The 19049-nt window shown below is 48.3% G+C and overlaps 2 protein-coding genes across 5 annotated transcripts in view; one reads left to right on the top strand and one right to left on the bottom strand.

The window, feature by feature from the left end:
- Positions 1-19049, top strand: part of SPEG (striated muscle enriched protein kinase) — a 239638-nt gene that overhangs the window by 198611 nt on the left and 21978 nt on the right. For all 4 annotated transcript variants that reach the window (XM_073545451.1, XM_073545453.1, XM_073545452.1 and 1 more), the window contains 4 exons: positions 7436-7552; positions 8451-8618; positions 10015-10137; positions 10341-10502. In XM_073545451.1, coding sequence (XP_073401552.1) covers positions 7436-7552; positions 8451-8618; positions 10015-10137; positions 10341-10502 — 570 coding nt within the window. The remainder of the gene's footprint in view (positions 1-7435; positions 7553-8450; positions 8619-10014; positions 10138-10340; positions 10503-19049) is intronic.
- Positions 2549-4917, bottom strand: LOC141049238 (tubulin alpha-1A chain-like). Its single transcript, XM_073545457.1, has 4 exons — positions 4635-4917; positions 4031-4253; positions 3758-3906; positions 2549-3603 (listed from the first exon to the last, which is right to left on the bottom strand). Exons 1-4 carry the CDS (start codon positions 4635-4637, stop codon positions 2620-2622), a joined length of 1359 nt encoding a protein of 452 aa, XP_073401558.1. The 5' UTR covers positions 4638-4917; the 3' UTR covers positions 2549-2619.

The raw sequence follows: 19049 nt of genomic DNA, 5'->3' as shown, positions 1-19049 counted from the left end.
GGCGGTGATGTCTTTAGGGGTAATGTAGCATTACATGCCGAATCCATGGGCCTTCATCCCCCACATCATTATAAACATCTAAGTGTGATCCAGGGGAGGACATACCGCATGTGCAGCTGATGCATCTGCATCGGGGGGGCCCCTGCAGGGCGGCTAATATTGAGAGAAATTTGGCCTGTTTATCCGGGCCCGAGGCTCCGGGGGGCCCCTGGCCAGATTGCCCTCATGTGCGGCGGGCAGGGAGCGATCCCTGCAGCTCCGCTGCCTACACACAGCAGTCATCGGCACAACTGGATGACATCATCATTCAGTGCCGTGGCCGCTGTGCCAGTGAGAGGAAGCTGATGGTGATGCTGTAGCTGCGGGAGAGTGTGTGGAGAGGTGAGAAGTGCTGTCTGCTGTGTGCACGTACATGTGTTTGTGCGTGCGTAGCGCTGCGGGGTAACGGGCAGAGAGGCGAATGGTGCTGTGTGTGTGTGTGTGGAGGTGGAAAAGAGGGCAATGTTCGGGTGATGGGGGAGAGGGAAATGATGGAGTTGGTGGGGGAGAATGCAATGATGGGGGTGGTGGAAAGGGCAATAATGGGGGGGTGGGGGAGGAGGAAATGATGGAGGTGGGGGAATGAGCAATGATGGTGGTAGCGGGGAAGGCAATGATGGAGGAGCCCTCTTTTATTACATAGTCCGCTCTCTAGTTAGATATAAAATGAGTGCTGATGGAGCAGCCGGTGACCAGATGACCAGACGAGATGACCAGTCCATCATCTCCTCCATTAGAAAAGAAACTTTCCCATGCTCCATCAGCCATCATTGCATTATACAGCTAAGAGACAGGACGGTATATAATAAAAAACAGGGCTCTATATTATCCAACATGTAAGGGATGGTGCTGTACATAGCAAGAGAGGGCACTGTATAATAGGGGATGGCAATATACATACTAAAGGAGACTATGTAATATATACACATGTATATGTGTGTGGATATATAAATATATATATATATATATATATATATATATATATATATATATATATATATATCTAATATATAAAGCTCAAAGTGTGTATGTATGTATGTATGTATGTATGTGTGTGTGTATGTCCGGGATAGGCATCCGCACCGTCGCAGCTACAGCCACAAAATTTGGCACAGTCACACGTCTGGACCCCGAGAGCGTCCTAAGCTATGTTGTGAGGCGAAATTTTAACCCCGCGCGTTCCAATTCACCAAACAATTTTGCCCCTATCTACATACTGGGGAAAAAGTGTGTGTGTGTCAAGCCCCGCCCCTCATTATGATGTCATAATGCCCCTATCTACATAATGGGGAAACAGTGTGTGCGTATCAAGCCCCGCCATCATTATGATGTCACAATGGTTGCCATGGCGACGCTGATGTCATCGTAGGTTGCAAGCCCCGCCGCTCATTATGATGTCATAATGTTTGACTATGGGATGGAGGATGTGTGATCGGTATATGGGCACTGGACTATGGGATGGAGGATATGTATGATGGGTATATGGGCACGGGACTATGGGATGGCGGATATGTATGACGGGTATATGGGCACGGGACTATGGGATGCAGGATATGTATGATGGGTATATGGGCACCGGACTATGGGATGGAGGATGTGTGACAGGTATATGGGCATGGGACAATGGGATGGCGAATATGTATGATGGGTATATGGGCACTGGACTATGGGATGGCGAATATGTATGATGGGCATATGGGCATGGGACTATGGGATGAAGGATGTGTGATGGGTATATGGGCACTCGACTATGGGATGGCGAATATGTATGATGGGTATACGGGCATGGGACTATGGGATGGAGGATGTGTGATGGGTATATGGGCACGGGACTATGGGATGGAGGATATGTATGATGGGTATATGGGCATGAGACTATGGGATGGAGGATATGTATGATGGGTATATGGGCACTCGACTATGGGATGGCGAATATGTATGATGGGTATACGGGCATGGGACTATGGGATGGAGGATATGTATGATGGGTATATGGGCACTCGACTATGGGATGGCGAATATGTATGATGGGTATATGGGCATGGGACTATGAGATGAAGGATGTGTGATGGGTATATGGGCACTCGACTATGGGATGGCGAATATGTATATGTATATGGGCACGGGCCTATGGGATGGTGGATATGTATGATGGGTATATGGGCACGGGACTATGGGATGCAGGATAATTATAATTTGCTATAACTAACCACAGTTAGTTACTATGCCAGGGCAGCGCCGGGCTCTTCAGCTAGTGTATGTGTATATATATATATATATATATACATAGCTTTGTCACCATAAAAGGAGGGGACCCCAAGCACATTTCTTGCACAGGGGGCCCCAAGCTGTCAATGTCTGCCCCTGGTGTGATCATCTTAAAAAATAAATTCAGCCTCATTGCCCTCTATGGCAGAAGACTAACGTTAACCAAACTAGTGGTCAGTTTGTAGAAAAGATGATCCTCACATCTGAGTATGAAAATAGAGGAACGGATAAAACACCATAGTCATAAGAAAATAAATGTTTATTTGAGCTGATACATACTGTAAGAGCCAATAACTCAGATTCATTCCCTCTTTAATACTCCTCCCCCTCCTCTCCTTCCCCCTCTCCTTCCACACTATCAGTGCCAACCTCTTCGTAATCCTTCTCCAGGGCGGCCATGTCCTCCCGAGCCTCAGAGAACTCTCCCTCCTCCATGCCCTCTCCCACATACCAGTGCACGAAGGCTCGCTTGGCGTACATGAGGTCAAACTTATGGTCCAGGCGAGCCCAGGCCTCGGCAATGGCGGTGGTGTTGCTCAGCATGCACACAGCGCGCTGCACCTTGGCCAGGTCTCCACCGGGAACCACAGTTGGTGGTTGGTAATTGATTCCAACTTTGAACCCTGTTGGGCACCAGTCCACAAACTGGATGGTACGCTTGGTCTTTATGGTGGCAATGGCAGCATTGACATCCTTAGGTACCACATCACCACGGTACAGCAGGCAGCAGGCCATGTATTTGCCATGTCTGGGGTCACATTTCACCATCTGGTTGGCCGGCTCAAAGCAAGCGTTGGTGATCTCAGCCACTGTGAGCTGCTCATGGTAAGCTTTCTCAGCAGAGATGACGGGGGCATAGGTGGCCAGGGGGAAGTGGATACGGGGGTAGGGCACCAGGTTGGTCTGGAACTCTGTCAAGTCCACATTCAGAGCGCCATCAAACCTGAGAGAGGCTGTGATGGAGGACACGATCTGTCCAATTAGACGGTTCAGGTTGGTGTAGGTCGGGCGCTCAATGTCCAGGTTCCTGCGGCAGATGTCATAGATGGCCTCATTGTCCACCATGAAGGCACAGTCTGAGTGCTCCAGTGTGGTGTGGGTGGTGAGGATGGAGTTGTATGGCTCAACCACAGCGGTGGAGATCTGGGGGGCAGGGTAGATGGAGAACTCCAGCTTGGACTTCTTGCCATAGTCAACAGAGAGACGTTCCATCAAGAGGGAGGTGAAACCTGATCCAGTGCCACCACCGAAACTGTGGAAGATGAGGAAGCCCTGGAGACCTGTGCACTGATCCGCCTAATGGAGATGAGACACAATAGAAGATTAGACTTGAATGTTACAGAAGACAGGATTAATAACTCCAACCCGATTGTCTCCTCTATGTCCTACCATCTTTATTGTTGGGTTGGGTTCCATATAGCAGAATATATTAACATCTCCATGAACTCACCAGCTTGCGGGTCCTGTCCAGAACCAGGTCAATGATCTCTTTGCCAATGGTGTAATGGCCACGGGCGTAGTTATTGGCGGCATCTTCCTTGCCGGTGATGAGCTGCTCAGGGTGGAACAGTTGTCTGTAGGTTCCAGTTCTCACCTCATCTGTAGGAGAGAAATAATGGAGGTTTCTATTTGAGATCAAGAACTGATCGCCCATCTCCTCTCTTCAGATCTGCACTGACATCTCTTCTATTCATTGTCATAGACAATCAGCCGATGTACTCACCGATCACAGTGGGCTCCAGGTCCACAAACACAGCGCGGGGGACGTGTTTACCAGCCCCCGTCTCACTGAAGAAGGTGTTGAAGGAATCGTCTCCTCCACCGATGGTCTTATCACTGGGCATCTGCCCGTCCGGCTGGATGCCATGTTCCAGGCAGTACAACTCCCAGCAGGCATTGCCCATCTGGACTCCAGCCTGGCCAACGTGGATAGAGATACATTCCCTCTGTATGGGGTAGATGGGGGATATGATTAGGGTCAGACTGCATGCATCAGAATTAGTTACATGGAAGGTGTATGTAACACGTCCCAGATATCACACAGACCGGACTGATACATTGGAATAAGTCGTTTCTATTGGAGAGAGGACACAGAACAGATGAGACTGGACAATCACTCATAGGTCACATATATGGGGCAGGAGATCAGACATAATACATGAGACCGGGCAGTTACATATGATCTTATGTAGGCACATATATGAGAGATGACATCGGACAGTCACATACATTTTGGATGGATGAAGTTGGACCAATTAGTTTGGACAATGACAGATGTAATAGTTTAGATTGTCAGTAACATGTAGTAGATGAGATCGGGCACTCACCATGGTGTCGGCTGTAGATCTCCAAGCTCCGGTGAGTTAGGTCTTTGGATGTGGAGGGTTTCTGTCCTCTTTGTCCTCCTCTCTCTATATATAGGAGTCAGCAGAGTCCTTAGTAACAGGAGCCCGGGCAGGTGACCTCCAGTCTCCAGGACACGAGCGCCCTGCCCTGTGTATAACACAACACAACCGTTACCAGGTACAATGCTGCCACAATGTCACCCCCAGGGCAGAGGGAAGAATGGAGGGAGGGAACTGTGCACAAACCAGGGGGTAACGGCACACGGACCTGCGGCAGGAGACACGTTTGTTTGTGTTGTGTTTCTAATCACACAGTTTACTGAGTGGTATATTCCTTTATTCTGCGGTCACAATGATTTCTGCTTTACACAATATGTAAAGATATTTATTTTACTGAGCATAAAAAGAATGTTTTTCTTCTTTATATTTTTTACAACTTTATTAAGCTTTCTTTAACTTCTACGAGACTTTCACTCTCATGATATAATCAGACGTCGGTATTTTCTCTCATCCGGGAGAATCGCGCCGATTATACAAATGACCCACTGAACAACCTCTGATCCGAATGTCGGCATGGTCTGCTCCGATTCTCTTGGATGAGGAGAAGATGGAGAACAAAACTTCTCCACCTGCTCCATTGTGTGAGTCTGTGGAAATCGGACCGCACTCCCAGGTTTTCCACGCACCCGTAGGCTTGAATGAGGGGCTTCCAATTTCGAAGTGAAATCCCAGCTTGCTGCACATCAGCACTGTCCTATAGAATAACATTGGTCTGAGTGCCATGTGATAAAAGATTGGATTCCACTCGTCTGACATATACGCTGGTGTGATCGAGCCCTTACAGTAACTCTTCCAGTGTTATATTAAGTTGCCATCTTTGTGTCTTACATTATTTCCTGGCCGGAAAATAGAATCTTCCCTAATGTAACAATTGCTAAAAAAAATGGGATGTAGCTACAGTAACTAAATTCCCGAAATTGATTAGGAACATGTACTGTATTATTCCTTTGCTCCAAAATACATATGTAACCAAGGTCAGGGCTGGGGTGGGATATGGGATGGAAAACCAACATGTCTGCGCTCGTTCATCAAGCCACATGCACCATTATGATAAAATCAGTTTGCGCCATTTTTGTCACCGTGTATTATGATGCATTTCAGCACACCAATAATAAATTTGGCGCATTTAATGACTGCTCATAGACTCCATGGCTTTCCTACACACTTTTGTAAACTTTTGAGACTTTAACACTGTAAAGCAGATTACATATCTAATGTTCGGCAGCCGTCAGCCTCCATCTGACATGACTGGCAAGTTCTGCCACGTGTACCATTTTCATACATTTGGTGCCATTTCTAAGGGTGTGTGCACACGCTGCGGATCCACAGCGGTTTTGGCCCTGCGGATCCGCAAGCAATGAACAGTACCATGTTAGTCAATGGGATTTCAAAACTGCAGTGCCCACGGTGCGGATTTATCCGTGTGGATTTGCTGCGGTTTTAAATCTGCAGCATGTCAATTCTTTCTGCAGATTCCGCAGCGGTTTGGCATCTCCTCCATTGTACAGGTGTCAAATCGAAGGGGAAACCGCTGGCAAATCCGCAGGAAAACCGCAGGTCACTTTACCTGCGGTTTTACCTGCAAATCCGTGCGGAAAAATCCGCAGGTGAATCTGCACTGTGTGCACTTACCCTAACACTTTTTTCCATCTTGTATCGTGATACAAAGACACAAGACAACTCTCCAGCCCTGGTTCCTTCTGATTTCCCTCTCAGCCTCCCGCCGCCCTGTTCTTGTGTTTCTTCCTCTGGCTTCTGCCCAGAGGGCACAGACATTATACAAAGAGAGGACTCTACACTTCATTGTGAGGTCTCTTATGTGGCGGCTCGGGGCGATGGCACTCAGTGCTGCGGAGCTAACGTAGATTTATCCATGCAGTCATTAACTTTTACACAGAGTCAAGAATGCCGCAAACTGAGACCAATGTATCACAATGGTGCATGTGGCGCGACAGTTTGACGCAGACATGTTCATTTTCTTTCTCCTTGGTTACATGTGTATTTTGTGACAAATTATAAGTGCATTTATCGCACATTTCATGACTCTTCTTTTTTCTAGAAACTTTATATGATCGAAAATTGTGCACACGTAAATGTTCGGCACGATGTGTTCTTCACTTTCTTGGAGCATTTTCCACCATAATTCTTTTTTTTATTAATCTTCCTCATTTCATATGATCCATAAATGTTGAAAAATGGGCGATTTTATAAATGGGCAAATTTGGCATATACTCCAATGTTGTGCAGAAAAATCCACACATACCTCCGATAACTTTTGCACACTCTTTTTCCGCGCTTTTAAAACTCGCACTACTTTTTGCAGAACTTTTTTCAGGTGCGGTAATGGTGGGACTGACGGCTGCGCTGCTCCCGCCACGAGTGAATGGACGGTCCGGGGATGGGGGCTTTTACTGGGAACATTATAGTATCCACTCACTGACAGCATGCAGAGATCTTGAGAATATTGAGAAACTTGACTATTAGAAAGTTTCCACACTTTTTTTATTTTATATCGATTAACCTTAATTTACATAAAATCTAACCAAACAGATATGTCATTCAGGAATCCAGAAAAGCTGGGTGACATCGGGGAAATAACAATAGTGGCCATATTAACTGTCACTCACTTCTGTAGAAATAAAACGACTCAAGGACTTGTTGCCTTTTTTTTTTTTTACTTTTGCTGTAGATACGTTTGTAAAGCATTGTTTCCTTTACATTAGATTTCCCACCGGTCTTCCATATAAAGCTGAAGGATATTGTAATACTGGAGGGCGATTCTGTATCATTATCTTGTCTTCCTGCCGGCAGCCCCGCACCCCGAATTCTATGGAAGAAAGGTAATTATGATGCAGCTTTGCTTTTGAAGTGTCCAAAGTGAGTATCTGTCTTAGTTTCCTGGTCCAACGCTCCATGATTAATTCATTTCAGCATTTAAATTTCCTTATACACCTTTCTAGTGTGTGTAGATTTATGTTTCTGATACAAAGCTCCAAATCTGCTGCATAGATGTAGAGTAACATGATAAAAAGCAGACTTCCTATAGCCACCACCAGGGGGAGCTCAGGAGCTTACTGAATACAGTTCATACATATAATTCAATAATAAACACTGAATACATGGAGCTCCCTCTAGTGGTGGCTGCAGGTAAGCACATCTTTATCATTTCGTTTCACACTTACTGTATGCAGAGAATTTGGAGCTCGGTAACAGAAAAATGAAGCTGTGGTCACTATAAAGATTTATCAGTACAGATTTTTGCAAGGTAGGCATTACATGTCCATAAAAGTTGAAAAAAAAATCTGCATCCTTTGTGAGCAGCCATACTTTGTGGTAATATGTCTGACATCTGCTCTACAGGACATATCTCATTCTAGGGTTGAGAGCCTTTCTGCATTATTAATATCCCATCCTCGGCCTCTATATACTGTGTCGTGCAATGATGTGGAGCGAAGCATAGATGTAATAAAGCAGCCGTAGCTCAGATATAGCAGTGCCGATTTGATGAATATGGTAGAGCTGAGTGTGTCTTTTAGCAAAGGATTTCACAATGAAGTGCAGGTCAGCATGCTGGATTACTTTATCATGATGCACAAGGAAAGTATTTCAATGACACATTCAGCTCTGCTCCATCTGAAGATGCTTGAACCTTTCCATTGGGTGAGACTGTCAGCACCATGGAAATCTCAGCTGTCCTCCCTTATACCATGTTTATACAGATTGTCGTTCACTTCTCAGATAAGGTGGTCATAGAATCCAGAGGACAGATCAATATAAAATCGAATCCAGATGGACGCCAGGTTCTCACTGTCACAAGAGCCGGCCTGAGAGAAGCCGGGCTATATGAGTGCGTGGCTGCCAATGCCCTGGGCAATGCCACCAGCTCCTGCTCCTTAGCAGTGGCACGTATGTATACTTCTTACTTTTCTTTAATATCATTGCACAAGTTTTAGAATTTTAATCCTAATTTGGGAACATTAAATGTGACTGTAGAAGGTGACCACTAGGGGGAGCTCACTGCGCATGGATTTATACAGCTAGTACAGAGATAGAAGATGGCATTACATAATGATCCACGGGTGCCACCACTAAACCTGATACTAAAAGGGCCAAATGACATAATCATCTTTATTTCCTGCACTACATTACTCCCTGTGCAGGGAACAGATAATTGTATTGAATAGAGCTGTTCTGCAGCTTCCTTACACAGTGGCTAGCAGAGACAATGAAAGGGCCCCGAGTGTTTATGGCACAACTTTCTTTTCATAAAATGAGACAACAATTTTAATACAAACTGTATAAATCTGTATGTAGTGAGCTCCCTCTAGTGGTGGCTGTATAAATCTGTATGTAGTGAGCTCCCTCTAGTGGTGGCTGTATAAATCTGTATGTAGTGAGCTCCCTCTAGTGGTGCCTGTATAAATCTGTATGTAGTGAGCTCCCTCTGGTGGTGGCTGTATAAATCTGTATGTAGTGAGCTCCCTCTAGTGGTGGCTGTATAAATCTGTATGTAGTGAGCTCCCCCTAGTGGTGACTGTATAAATCTGTATGTAGTGAGCTCCCTCTGGTGGTGGCTGTATAAATCTGTATGTAGTGAGCTCCCTCTAGTGGTGACTGTATAAATCTGTATGTAGTGAGCTCCTTCTGGTGGTGGCTGTATAAATCTGTATGTAGTGAGCTTCCTCTAGTGGTGGCTGTATAAATCTGTATGTAGTGAGCTCCCCCTAGTGGTGACTGTATAAATCTGTATTTAGTGAGCTCCTCCTAGTGGTGACTGTATAAATCTGTATGTAGTGAGCTCCCACTAGTGGTGACTGTACAAATCTGCATATAGTGAGCTCCCTCTAGTGGTGGCTGTATAAATCTGTATGTAGTGAGCTCCCTCTAGTGGTGACTGTATAAATCTGTATGTAGTTAGCTCCCCCTAGTGGTAGCTGTATAAATCTGTATGTAGTGAGCTCCCCCTAGTGGTGGCTGTATAATCTGTATGTAGTGAGATCCCTCTAGTGGTGACTGTATAAATCTGTATGTAGTGAGCTCCCTCTAGTGGTGACTGTATAAATCTGTATGTAGTTAGCTCCCCCTCGTAGCTGTAAAAAATCTGTATGTAGTGAGCTCCCCCTAGTGGTGGCTGTATAAATCTGTATGTAGTGAGCTCCTCCAAGTGGACCAAATTAAGAAAAATCTATTCTACATCAGGGTGGTCTTCCCATAGCAGTGGGCTATTAAAGAGGTTTCATTTTAACTGAAAATAAGTACAAGAGAAGTGAAGTTACCTGTCCGTGTGTTTTTATCCTGGCAGGAATTCCCCAGGCTCCGGGCACCCCAGAGATCCCGCAGAAGTATAGGGACACGGTGCTGGTTCTATGGAAATCCTTTGAGCTTAGCTGTCCCTGCACCTACATACTGGAACGTCAGGTGAACGGTGAGTTGGGTCGAGTGGATGGGGGGGCTGTCAGTCATCCCAGGGAGGACACTCGCTACACTCAGCCTCTGCCAAGCCCAAAATGGCTGATAACAGGGAGCACTAGACTTTATTCATCTGCACAATTTAAGTACATGGGATAGGTATTACCATTGCTCACTGGACAGAATTATAGTCATTTATTTGGTTGTATATTCCTCTAGGACAAGGAGAATGGAGGACGATCAGCTCCGGCATCAAGGACTGCTACTTTAATGTCACGGAGCTGCCGCCTGGCTCTGTCCGGTTCCGTGTGGCTTGTGTGAACAAAGCAGGGCAAGGACCCTACAGCGACATATCCAAGAGTGTTATCATAGAAGGAGAAGGTAAGCCGCAGAGCTCATCGCAACGTGCCACATGTAAATGTTATAAGACTGATACATTGTAGCAAACTGACAGATCTGTGCACCTTCTCCTGCTGTATCTAACTAGCAGACCATTGTCCGGACTGGACACGATTGTATCTACAGTACATCTCAGCGTTGTACATGGAATGGAATCTACAGTGCCCTCATTCACTGACAGCAATCACAGATATTGAAATCCTGAGACATTGAAACATTAAGTCTATAAAACAGTGGTAGAGCGTAACATTTACACAGAGATTTCGCTTTATTTATACAATGCCAAGAAAATGATAATCCTTGCTTGCTCCATGTCAAGAATAACAGCCTGGAGATCCCACAGATATCCCACCGCTGCCACCAATATATCAGGGAACAACACTCCGCTGCCTCCAATATGTGTTAGGCGTAAGGTTTCTGCGTCTGCTCTGCAGGAATCCAGAGCCTCACATTCTGCGGTGTCCTGCTGTCTTTCTACTGCAGAGGAGATTACTTTGCAGCAGACCGCTCCAGAGACTAAGTCCCTCTGTGCTCCTACTGGGCATGCTCACGAGACGATCTCCCATTGGAGATCGGGAGTCATGTGCCCAGGTCCTGTTCCAGATCTCATTGGTCCATCTCGGAGATCTGGAAGGTCCCGCACGGCTATAAAAAGCATGCATGGCCGTTCCGCCATGCGCTAGTATAGACTATACTTGCTATGTGTGAATGGTGACGGATGTATGATTCTAGTGACTGACTAATTTGAAACCCCTTCCCTCGGATATTACGCATGTGGATAGGGAATTAGTTTTGCAGTCAGCGCCAGTCAGTGACAAGCCTTAAGCCACTGTGTTCACGACACCGCTACGCTAGCGTCCGACATCGCGCTCGCTTTCTGCTTTGTCGTCGAGCGGCAGTGTCCTACGCCGCGCTGCAGTTGCAGCCCTCTTTGGCGTCCGCAGAAGCGACGCCGCACACACGGTAGGTCTAGAGGGACGCAGCTCCTCTGTCTTGGGTCCTGCTCCTGTGACCAGATACCGTGTGTGCATCTACCTGAAGCCTGTGTCACTAACAGGTTCAGCGTTTTGTATGTTTTTTGTTGCGGCACCTCTGTGTGTGTGAACAGAGGCCGCTCTGCGCACTCTGGGTGAAGTTTAACCCGTGTGCATCATACTGCCATATTGCTTGTCTGCCACCACTTAGCAGCAGTTATACCACCTACTGCACGGTGGACCCCGAGCGGCGAATGCACTTTACTATTATTTTATTTAGTGCGTTCCGCCGTTCCTAACATTATACTAGCGCCAGGGTCTGGCTAGTGATGGCAGATCAGCAGCAATTCCTACAGTACATTCGCCAGCTAGAGGGCCGGTTGGCTACTCTTGAGAGTGTCACCGCAGCGGCGAAGTCTTCGGAGGCTGCTGTACAGTCAATCGCCGAGGCGGTTTCCCGTATGTCCACGTCCTCCCACGCGCCGACAGTTACCCGCCTCCCGTTACCTGATAAATTTTCTGGCGATGGCGCCTCCTGTAGGGGTTTCGTCAGCCAGTGCTCTATCCAGCTGGAGTTACTGGCTGCACGATTCCCTACGGAACAGGCCAAGGTGGGGTTTATTGTTTCCCTTCTGTCGGGCAAGGCGTTGGAGTGGGCTACGCCACTATGGGAGCATGGTGACCCAGAGGTTCGGACCGCTGCGCAGGTTTTAACAGCTATTAAGCAGGTCTTCCTGGGACCACGGGTCACGCACGACACCTCTCTACAGCTACTGGCTTTGACTCAGGGATCCCTCTCGGTTAGTCAGTATGCCGTTCGTTTTCGGACACTGGCTTCCGAGCTGGAGTGGTCTGACAAAGCCCTCATCCCTGTGTTTTAGAGAGGTTTAGCTGAGCATGTTAAGGATGCTCTTTCTACCAGAGAGGTTCCTGCAAATCTGGAGGAGCTGATTGCCATTGCCACCCGTATTGATCTCCGTTTTTCGGAGCGCGGGCTGGAGCGTGCTCAATCCAGACGGAGGGTTACTCCGGCTCCCAACCTCTTTGAACCTCTGGAATCTCCCGAGCCAGAGTGGTCACTCCCAGAGCCCATGGAGGTGTCTTGCACCAGTCTCGAGGCGCGTCCGACACTAAGCTCTACTTGCGGTTGCCACTGTCGGCACTCTGTTCACCAGGATAGCGGGGCCCCGCAATGGCCAAACTCTGTGCCGCTGGGCAAGACCTTTGTCCCCCCTCGCCTTCGGCCGAAGGTTCTCGCGTGGGCACACGCGTCCAGGGCGGGTGGTCACTGTGGCTACATGCAGACCACAAAACTCCTGGCAGGGTCGTATTGGTGGCCGCACAGGGCTCAGGACGTTAAGAAATATATTCAGGCATGCGCCTCATGTGCTCGGGTAAGCTTCCTTAAACAGAGAGTGGAGACGTCCCACTTCAACTTATGCTCCGGGCGGTTTTGCCGCTCCCGTTGTCTCCCACGTGTCCCTTCTTAAACCTGGCGATCTTGCCACCTCTGATACCTTCCACGTGTCCTGGTTTTCCGTGTCACCTACCGGGACATCAGACTTGCCTTTGGACGAGTCTGAGGCCTATGTGGGACGCCCTCACAGCCAGGGCTGTGGGGTACTCGGTACCGGTCCCGGTGAGCCTCAGGGGGAGATGTCACGGCAGCTGGGTCCCGGCCCGTGGCCCTAGGCGCCCAATGTAACAAGGCGAAATGTTCAGTGTGAATGAATAAGTCGTGACGCCACCTGTGGTGTTCGGCAATAAAGATGTTAAGTCGACGCTGCAGACAGATCCTCTGGGACAGATGGTGTGGTGCAGCAATGATGGTACAACCCTCCACAGGCAGGGCTGTACTCCCAGGGCAGAGTAGATGTAGTGACACTCAGATGGTGTAGTGTCGGGTGCAGGGGATGTAGCAGTGCTAGGCAGGTTGACGCAGGAATAAGTGGAGGACACCAGGGCATGTAGTTACAAAGCTTTACTCACAGTCTGTTGTGGCACAAGAGCCTGCATCAGTGCCGTGTCCTCCGGGTCAGGAGCTCAGCCAACTTCCAGGCAAGATGAACTACTCCTTTCCAACACTCCGCCAACATATGTGCCTTTCCTGAACGTCTCCCTCTTAGCGCCTTTAGTGAAGTACTCACAGTACTGAGTTACACTGGAGTTCCTCCTGTCAGATGTTCCTATGAACTCTACTTGCACGGCAGACAGCTGTAGCCTGCTTCGGGGACTCTCTGCTACCAAGTCCCGGCTCACTATCGATGCTATTGTGCCCCCAAGTCTTGTATGGGAATAAAGTGGTGACAACTTCTATTCCTCCGGTGTCTGTTGTGGGACCATTAGTATCCAAACAACCTCGGGGACCGGACCCCGGCCTTGCGCTTAGAACTTGGTAAGGGTTCTCCTCTAACCCTGATCCTTGGTTCTCTTCTTCTCCTCATGTTTCGTACTAATTCTTTCCTTCTTATGGAGAGTCAGGCTTTCTTTCTATATTCCTTTCCTGTGCCAGCGGACCCAGATCACTGAGGTCAGCTGCAGCACTTCCTTCAATCCATCCCTCTCTGGGGATCTCCTTACAAAGGTCTGACCAACTCCCTCCATCATAAGCTCTTCGCGCTCTTTTTGTGCAAACTAAACTCCACCCGCCTCCCAGCATGCTTCGTGTTCCAAGCGGGGAGCCACCAAAGGGTGTTTTGCTACACTACTGTGTTGTGTGGGATGCAGGTGTTGGAGTGTGGTCAGGTGTCTCCACCTTACCTGAATGGTGGGGTACCACACCTCAGGAGGAGGTGCAGTACCTCTGTGGCGACAGAACCCTCAGGGGGGCCACATATGCCTCTGATGGGCACAGGGTGGTGGATTGGAAGGCTCAGAGAGGAGGGGGACCTAGGAGGGGGGGTAATGTTAGGCGTCAGGTTTCTGCGTCTGCTCTGCAGGAATCCAGAGCATCACATTCTGCGGTCTCCTGCTGTCTTTCTACTGCAGAGCAGATTGCTTTGCAGCAGACCGCTCCAGAGACTAAGTCCCTCTGTGCTCCTACTGGGCATGCTCACGAGATGATCTCCCATTGGAGATCGGGAGTCATGTGCCCAGGTCCTGTTCCAGATCTCATTGGTCCATCTCGGAGATCTGGAAGGTCCCGCACGGCTATAAAAAGCGCGCATGGCCGTTCCGCCATGCGCTAGTATAGACTATACTTGCTATGTGTGAATGGTGACGGATGTATGATTCTGGTGACTGACTCATTTGAAACCCCTTCCCTCTGATATTACGCATGTGGATAGGGAATTAGTTTTGCAGTCAGTGCCAGTCAGTGGCAAGTCTTAAGCCACTGTGTTCACCGCACCTCTACGCTAGCGTCCGACATCGCGCTCGCTTTCTGCTTTGTCGTCGAGCAGCAGTGTCCTACGCCGCGCTGCAGTTGCAGCCCTCTTTGGCGTCTGCAGAAGCGACGCCGCACACACGGTAGGTCTAGAGGGACGCAGATCCTCTGTCTTGGGTCCTGCACCTGTGACCAGACACCGTGTGTGCATCTACCTGAAGCCTGTGTCACTAACAGGTTCAGCGTTTTGTATGTTTTTTGTTGCGGCACCTCTGTGTGTGAACAGAGGCCGCTCTGCGCACTCTGGGTGAAGTTGAACCCGTGCGCATCATACAGCCATATTGCTTGTCTGCCATTTCTCAGCAGCGGTGTAACACCTACTGCACGGTGGACCCCGAGCGGCGAACGCACTTTATTATTATTTTATTTAGTGCGTTCCGCCGTTCCTAACAATATGTCAGGGAACAACACTACGCTGCCACCAATATATCAGGGAACAACACTCCGCTGCCTCCAATATGTCAGGGAACGACACTCCGCTGCCTCCAATATGTCAGGGAACACTCCGCTGCCTCCAATATGTCAGGGAACACTCCGCTGCCTCCAATATATCAGGGAACACTCCGCTGCCGCCAATATATCAAGGAACACTCCGCTGCCACCAATATGTCAGGGAACAACACTTCGCTGCCTCCAATATGTCAGGGAACGACACTCCGCTGCCTCCAATATGTCAGGGAACACTCCGCTGCCGCCAATATATCAAGGAACACTTCGCTGCCTCCAATATGTCAGGGAACGACACTCCGCTGCCTCCAATATGTCAGGGAACACTCCGCTGCCTCCAATATATCAAGGAACACTCCGCTGCCACCAATATGTCAGGGAACACTCCGCTGCCTCCAATATATCAGGGAACACTCCGCTGCCGCCAATATATCAGGGAACACTCCGCTGCCACCAATATGTCAGGGAACAACACTTCGCTGCCTCCAATATGTCGGGGAACGACACTCCGCTGCTTCCAATATGTCGGGGAACGACACTCCGCTGCCTCCAATATGTCGGGGAACGACACGCCGCTGCCTCCAATACGTCAGGGAACAACACTTCGCTGCCTCCAATATGTCAGGGAACAACACTTCGCTGCCTCCAATATGTCAGGGAACAACACTCCGCTGCCTCCAATATATCAGGGAACAACACTCCGCTGCCTCCAATATGTCAGGGAACAACACTCCGCTGCCTCCAATATATCAGGGAACAACACTCCGCTGCCTCCAATATGTCAGGGAACAACACTTCGCTGCCTCCAATATGTCAGGGAACGACACTCCGCTGCCTCCAGTATGTCAGGGAACAACACTCCGCTGCCACCAATATGTCAGGGAGCAACACTCCGCTGCCTCCAATATGTCATGGAGCAACACTCCGCTGCCTCCAATATATCAGGGAACACTCCGCTGCATCCAATAAAGTATGTCAGGGAACAACACTCCGCTGCCTCCAATATGTCAGGGAACAACACTGCGCTGCCTCCAATATGTCGGGGAACTACACTCCGCTGCCTCCAATATGTCAGGGAACAACACTCCGCTGCCTCCAATATGTCAGGGAACAACACTGCGCTGCCTCCAATATGTCGGGGAACTACACTCCGCTGCCTCCAATATGTCAGGGAACAACACTCCACTGCCTCCAATATATCAGGGAACAACACTCCGCTGCCTCCAATATGTCAGGGAACAACACTCCGCTGCCTCCAATATGTCAGGGAACAACACTGCGCTGCCTCCAATATGTCGGGGAACTACACTCCGCTGCCTCCAGTATGTCAGGGAACAACACTCCGCTGCCACCAATATGTCAGGGAGCAACACTCCGCTGCCTCCAATATGTCATGGAGCAACACTTCGCTGCCTCCAATATGTCAGGGAACGACACTCCGCTGCCTCCAGTATGTCAGGGAACAACACTCCGCTGCCACCAATATGTCATGGAGCAACACTCCGCTGCCTCCAATATGTCATGGAGCAACACTCCGCTGCCTCCAATATATCAGGGAACACTCCGCTGCATCCAATAAAGTATGTCAGGGAACAACACTCCGCTGCCTCCAATATGTCAGGGAACGACACTCCGCTGCCTCCAATATGTCAGGGAACGACACTCCGCTGCCTCCAGTATGTCAGGGAACAACACTCCGCTGCCACCAATATGTCAGGGAGCAACACTCCGCTGCCTCCAATATGTCATGGAGCAACACTCCGCTGCCTCCAATATATCAGGGAACACTCCGCTGCATCCAATAAAGTATGTAAGGGAACAACACTTCGCTGCCTCCAATATGTCAGGGAACAACACTTCGCTGCCTCCAATATGTCAGGGAACAACACTTCTCTGCCTCCAATATGTCAGGGAACAATACTCCGCTGCCTCCAATATGTCAGGGAGCAACACTCCGCTGCCTCCAATATGTCAGGGAACAATACTCCGCTGCCTCCAATATGTCAGGGAACAACACTCCACTGCCTCCAATATATCAGGGAACAATACTCCGCTGCCTCCAATATATCAGGGAACAACACTCCGCTGCCGCCAATATATCAGGGAACAACACTCCGCTGCCGCCAATATATCAGGGAACAACACTCCACTGCCTCCAATATATCAGGGAACAATACTCCGCTGCCTCCAATATATCAGGGAACAACACTCCGCTGCCGCCAATATATCAGGGAACAACACTCCGCTGCCGCCAATATATCAGGGAACAACACTCCGCTGCCTCCAATATATCAGGGAACAATACTCCGCTGCCTCCAATATATCAGGGAACAACACTCCGCTGCCTCCAATATATCAGGGAACAACACTCCGCTGCCGCCAATATATCAGGGAACAACACTCCACTGCCTCCAATATATCAGGGAACAACACTCCACTGCCTCCAATATATCAGGGAACAATACTCCGCTGCCTCCAATATATCAGGGAACAACACTCCGCTGCCGCCAATATATCAGGGAACAACACTCCGCTGCCGCCAATATATCAGGGAACAACACTCCGCTGCCTCCAATATATCAGGGAACAATACTCCGCTGCCTCCAATATATCAGGGAACAACACTCCGCTGCCTCCAATATATCAGGGAACAACACTCCGCTGCCTCCAATATATCAGGGAACAATACTCCGCTGCCTCCAATATATCAGGGAACAACACTCCGCTGCCTCCAATATGTCATGGAGCAACACTCCGCTGCCTCCAATATATCAGGGAACAATACTCCGCTGCCTCCAATATGTCAGGGAACAACACTCCACTGCCTTAAATCGTCAGCACAATTACACAATTGACTGATGAGTGATTGATGTGGCTGCTGCTCCTTCTACTACTAAGCCAGAGAGATATATATATATATATATATATATATATATATATATATATATATATATACTCAGGTACAGTCACTGACAGCTGGAGGGAAACACTCCTTTAAGGGAAATGGTACAGCACACTGTCTTCCAGGACTGACAATGACAAAACCTAGAACCTGAGATTGTATTAGGTAAAAACCATTCCCACATACCTCTGGTCTTATGAGGATTGGTCATGGGATGTGGCTAGGGTCCCAAAAAATTAAGAGATCTCCAATTTTCAGGATATCTTCACCCCTGAAGGTCCCAGGTGGGAGATGTTAATGTCATATTTCCTTTTATGATTTTAGATTTCCAAACATGGCATGTATAATTTTAAGCATCTGTCAGATTTTAATTTGGGAGTGGTGCGGTGACCACCCAGTGATGTAATCAGTGCATTATGTTTGCGACTTTGTCATGATGCCAGATATATATCTGCCATAACTATAGGATCGGCACTGTTCAGAAAAAAAAATATTCATAACTGGAATGAGAACAAAGGGAGTCAAGGGCCATAAATATATCGCTTCCCACATTCTTGGGAGGAATTTGTGTCTGTGATACATCAGATAACCAACTTTAATTACCTATTTGCAACAGAGGGGTCTTCACTGAATAAGAGTCATAGAGTGCTAGCCTTGCTTCAGTGTTCACGTATGAAACATCTTTTTAGATTTTACAATTACATCTATGACACTCCATGACATAGATTTATGCGATGGGAGTGAGGACTTTAGCGCATCTTGCTTTACATTTACAGCAGTATTTATGAGCTGTGAAATTTCCTAATTTTGGGAGCAGTCTT

The sequence above is a fragment of the Dendrobates tinctorius genome, unplaced genomic scaffold (genome assembly GCF_039654945.1).
Source record: "Dendrobates tinctorius isolate UK_male_01 unplaced genomic scaffold, ASM3965494v1 ptg000143l, whole genome shotgun sequence".
NCBI lineage: Eukaryota > Metazoa > Chordata > Amphibia > Anura > Dendrobatidae > Dendrobates > Dendrobates tinctorius.
Note: the sequence above shows the minus strand (reverse complement) of the source record. Positions and strands in the feature narration are given on the sequence as shown.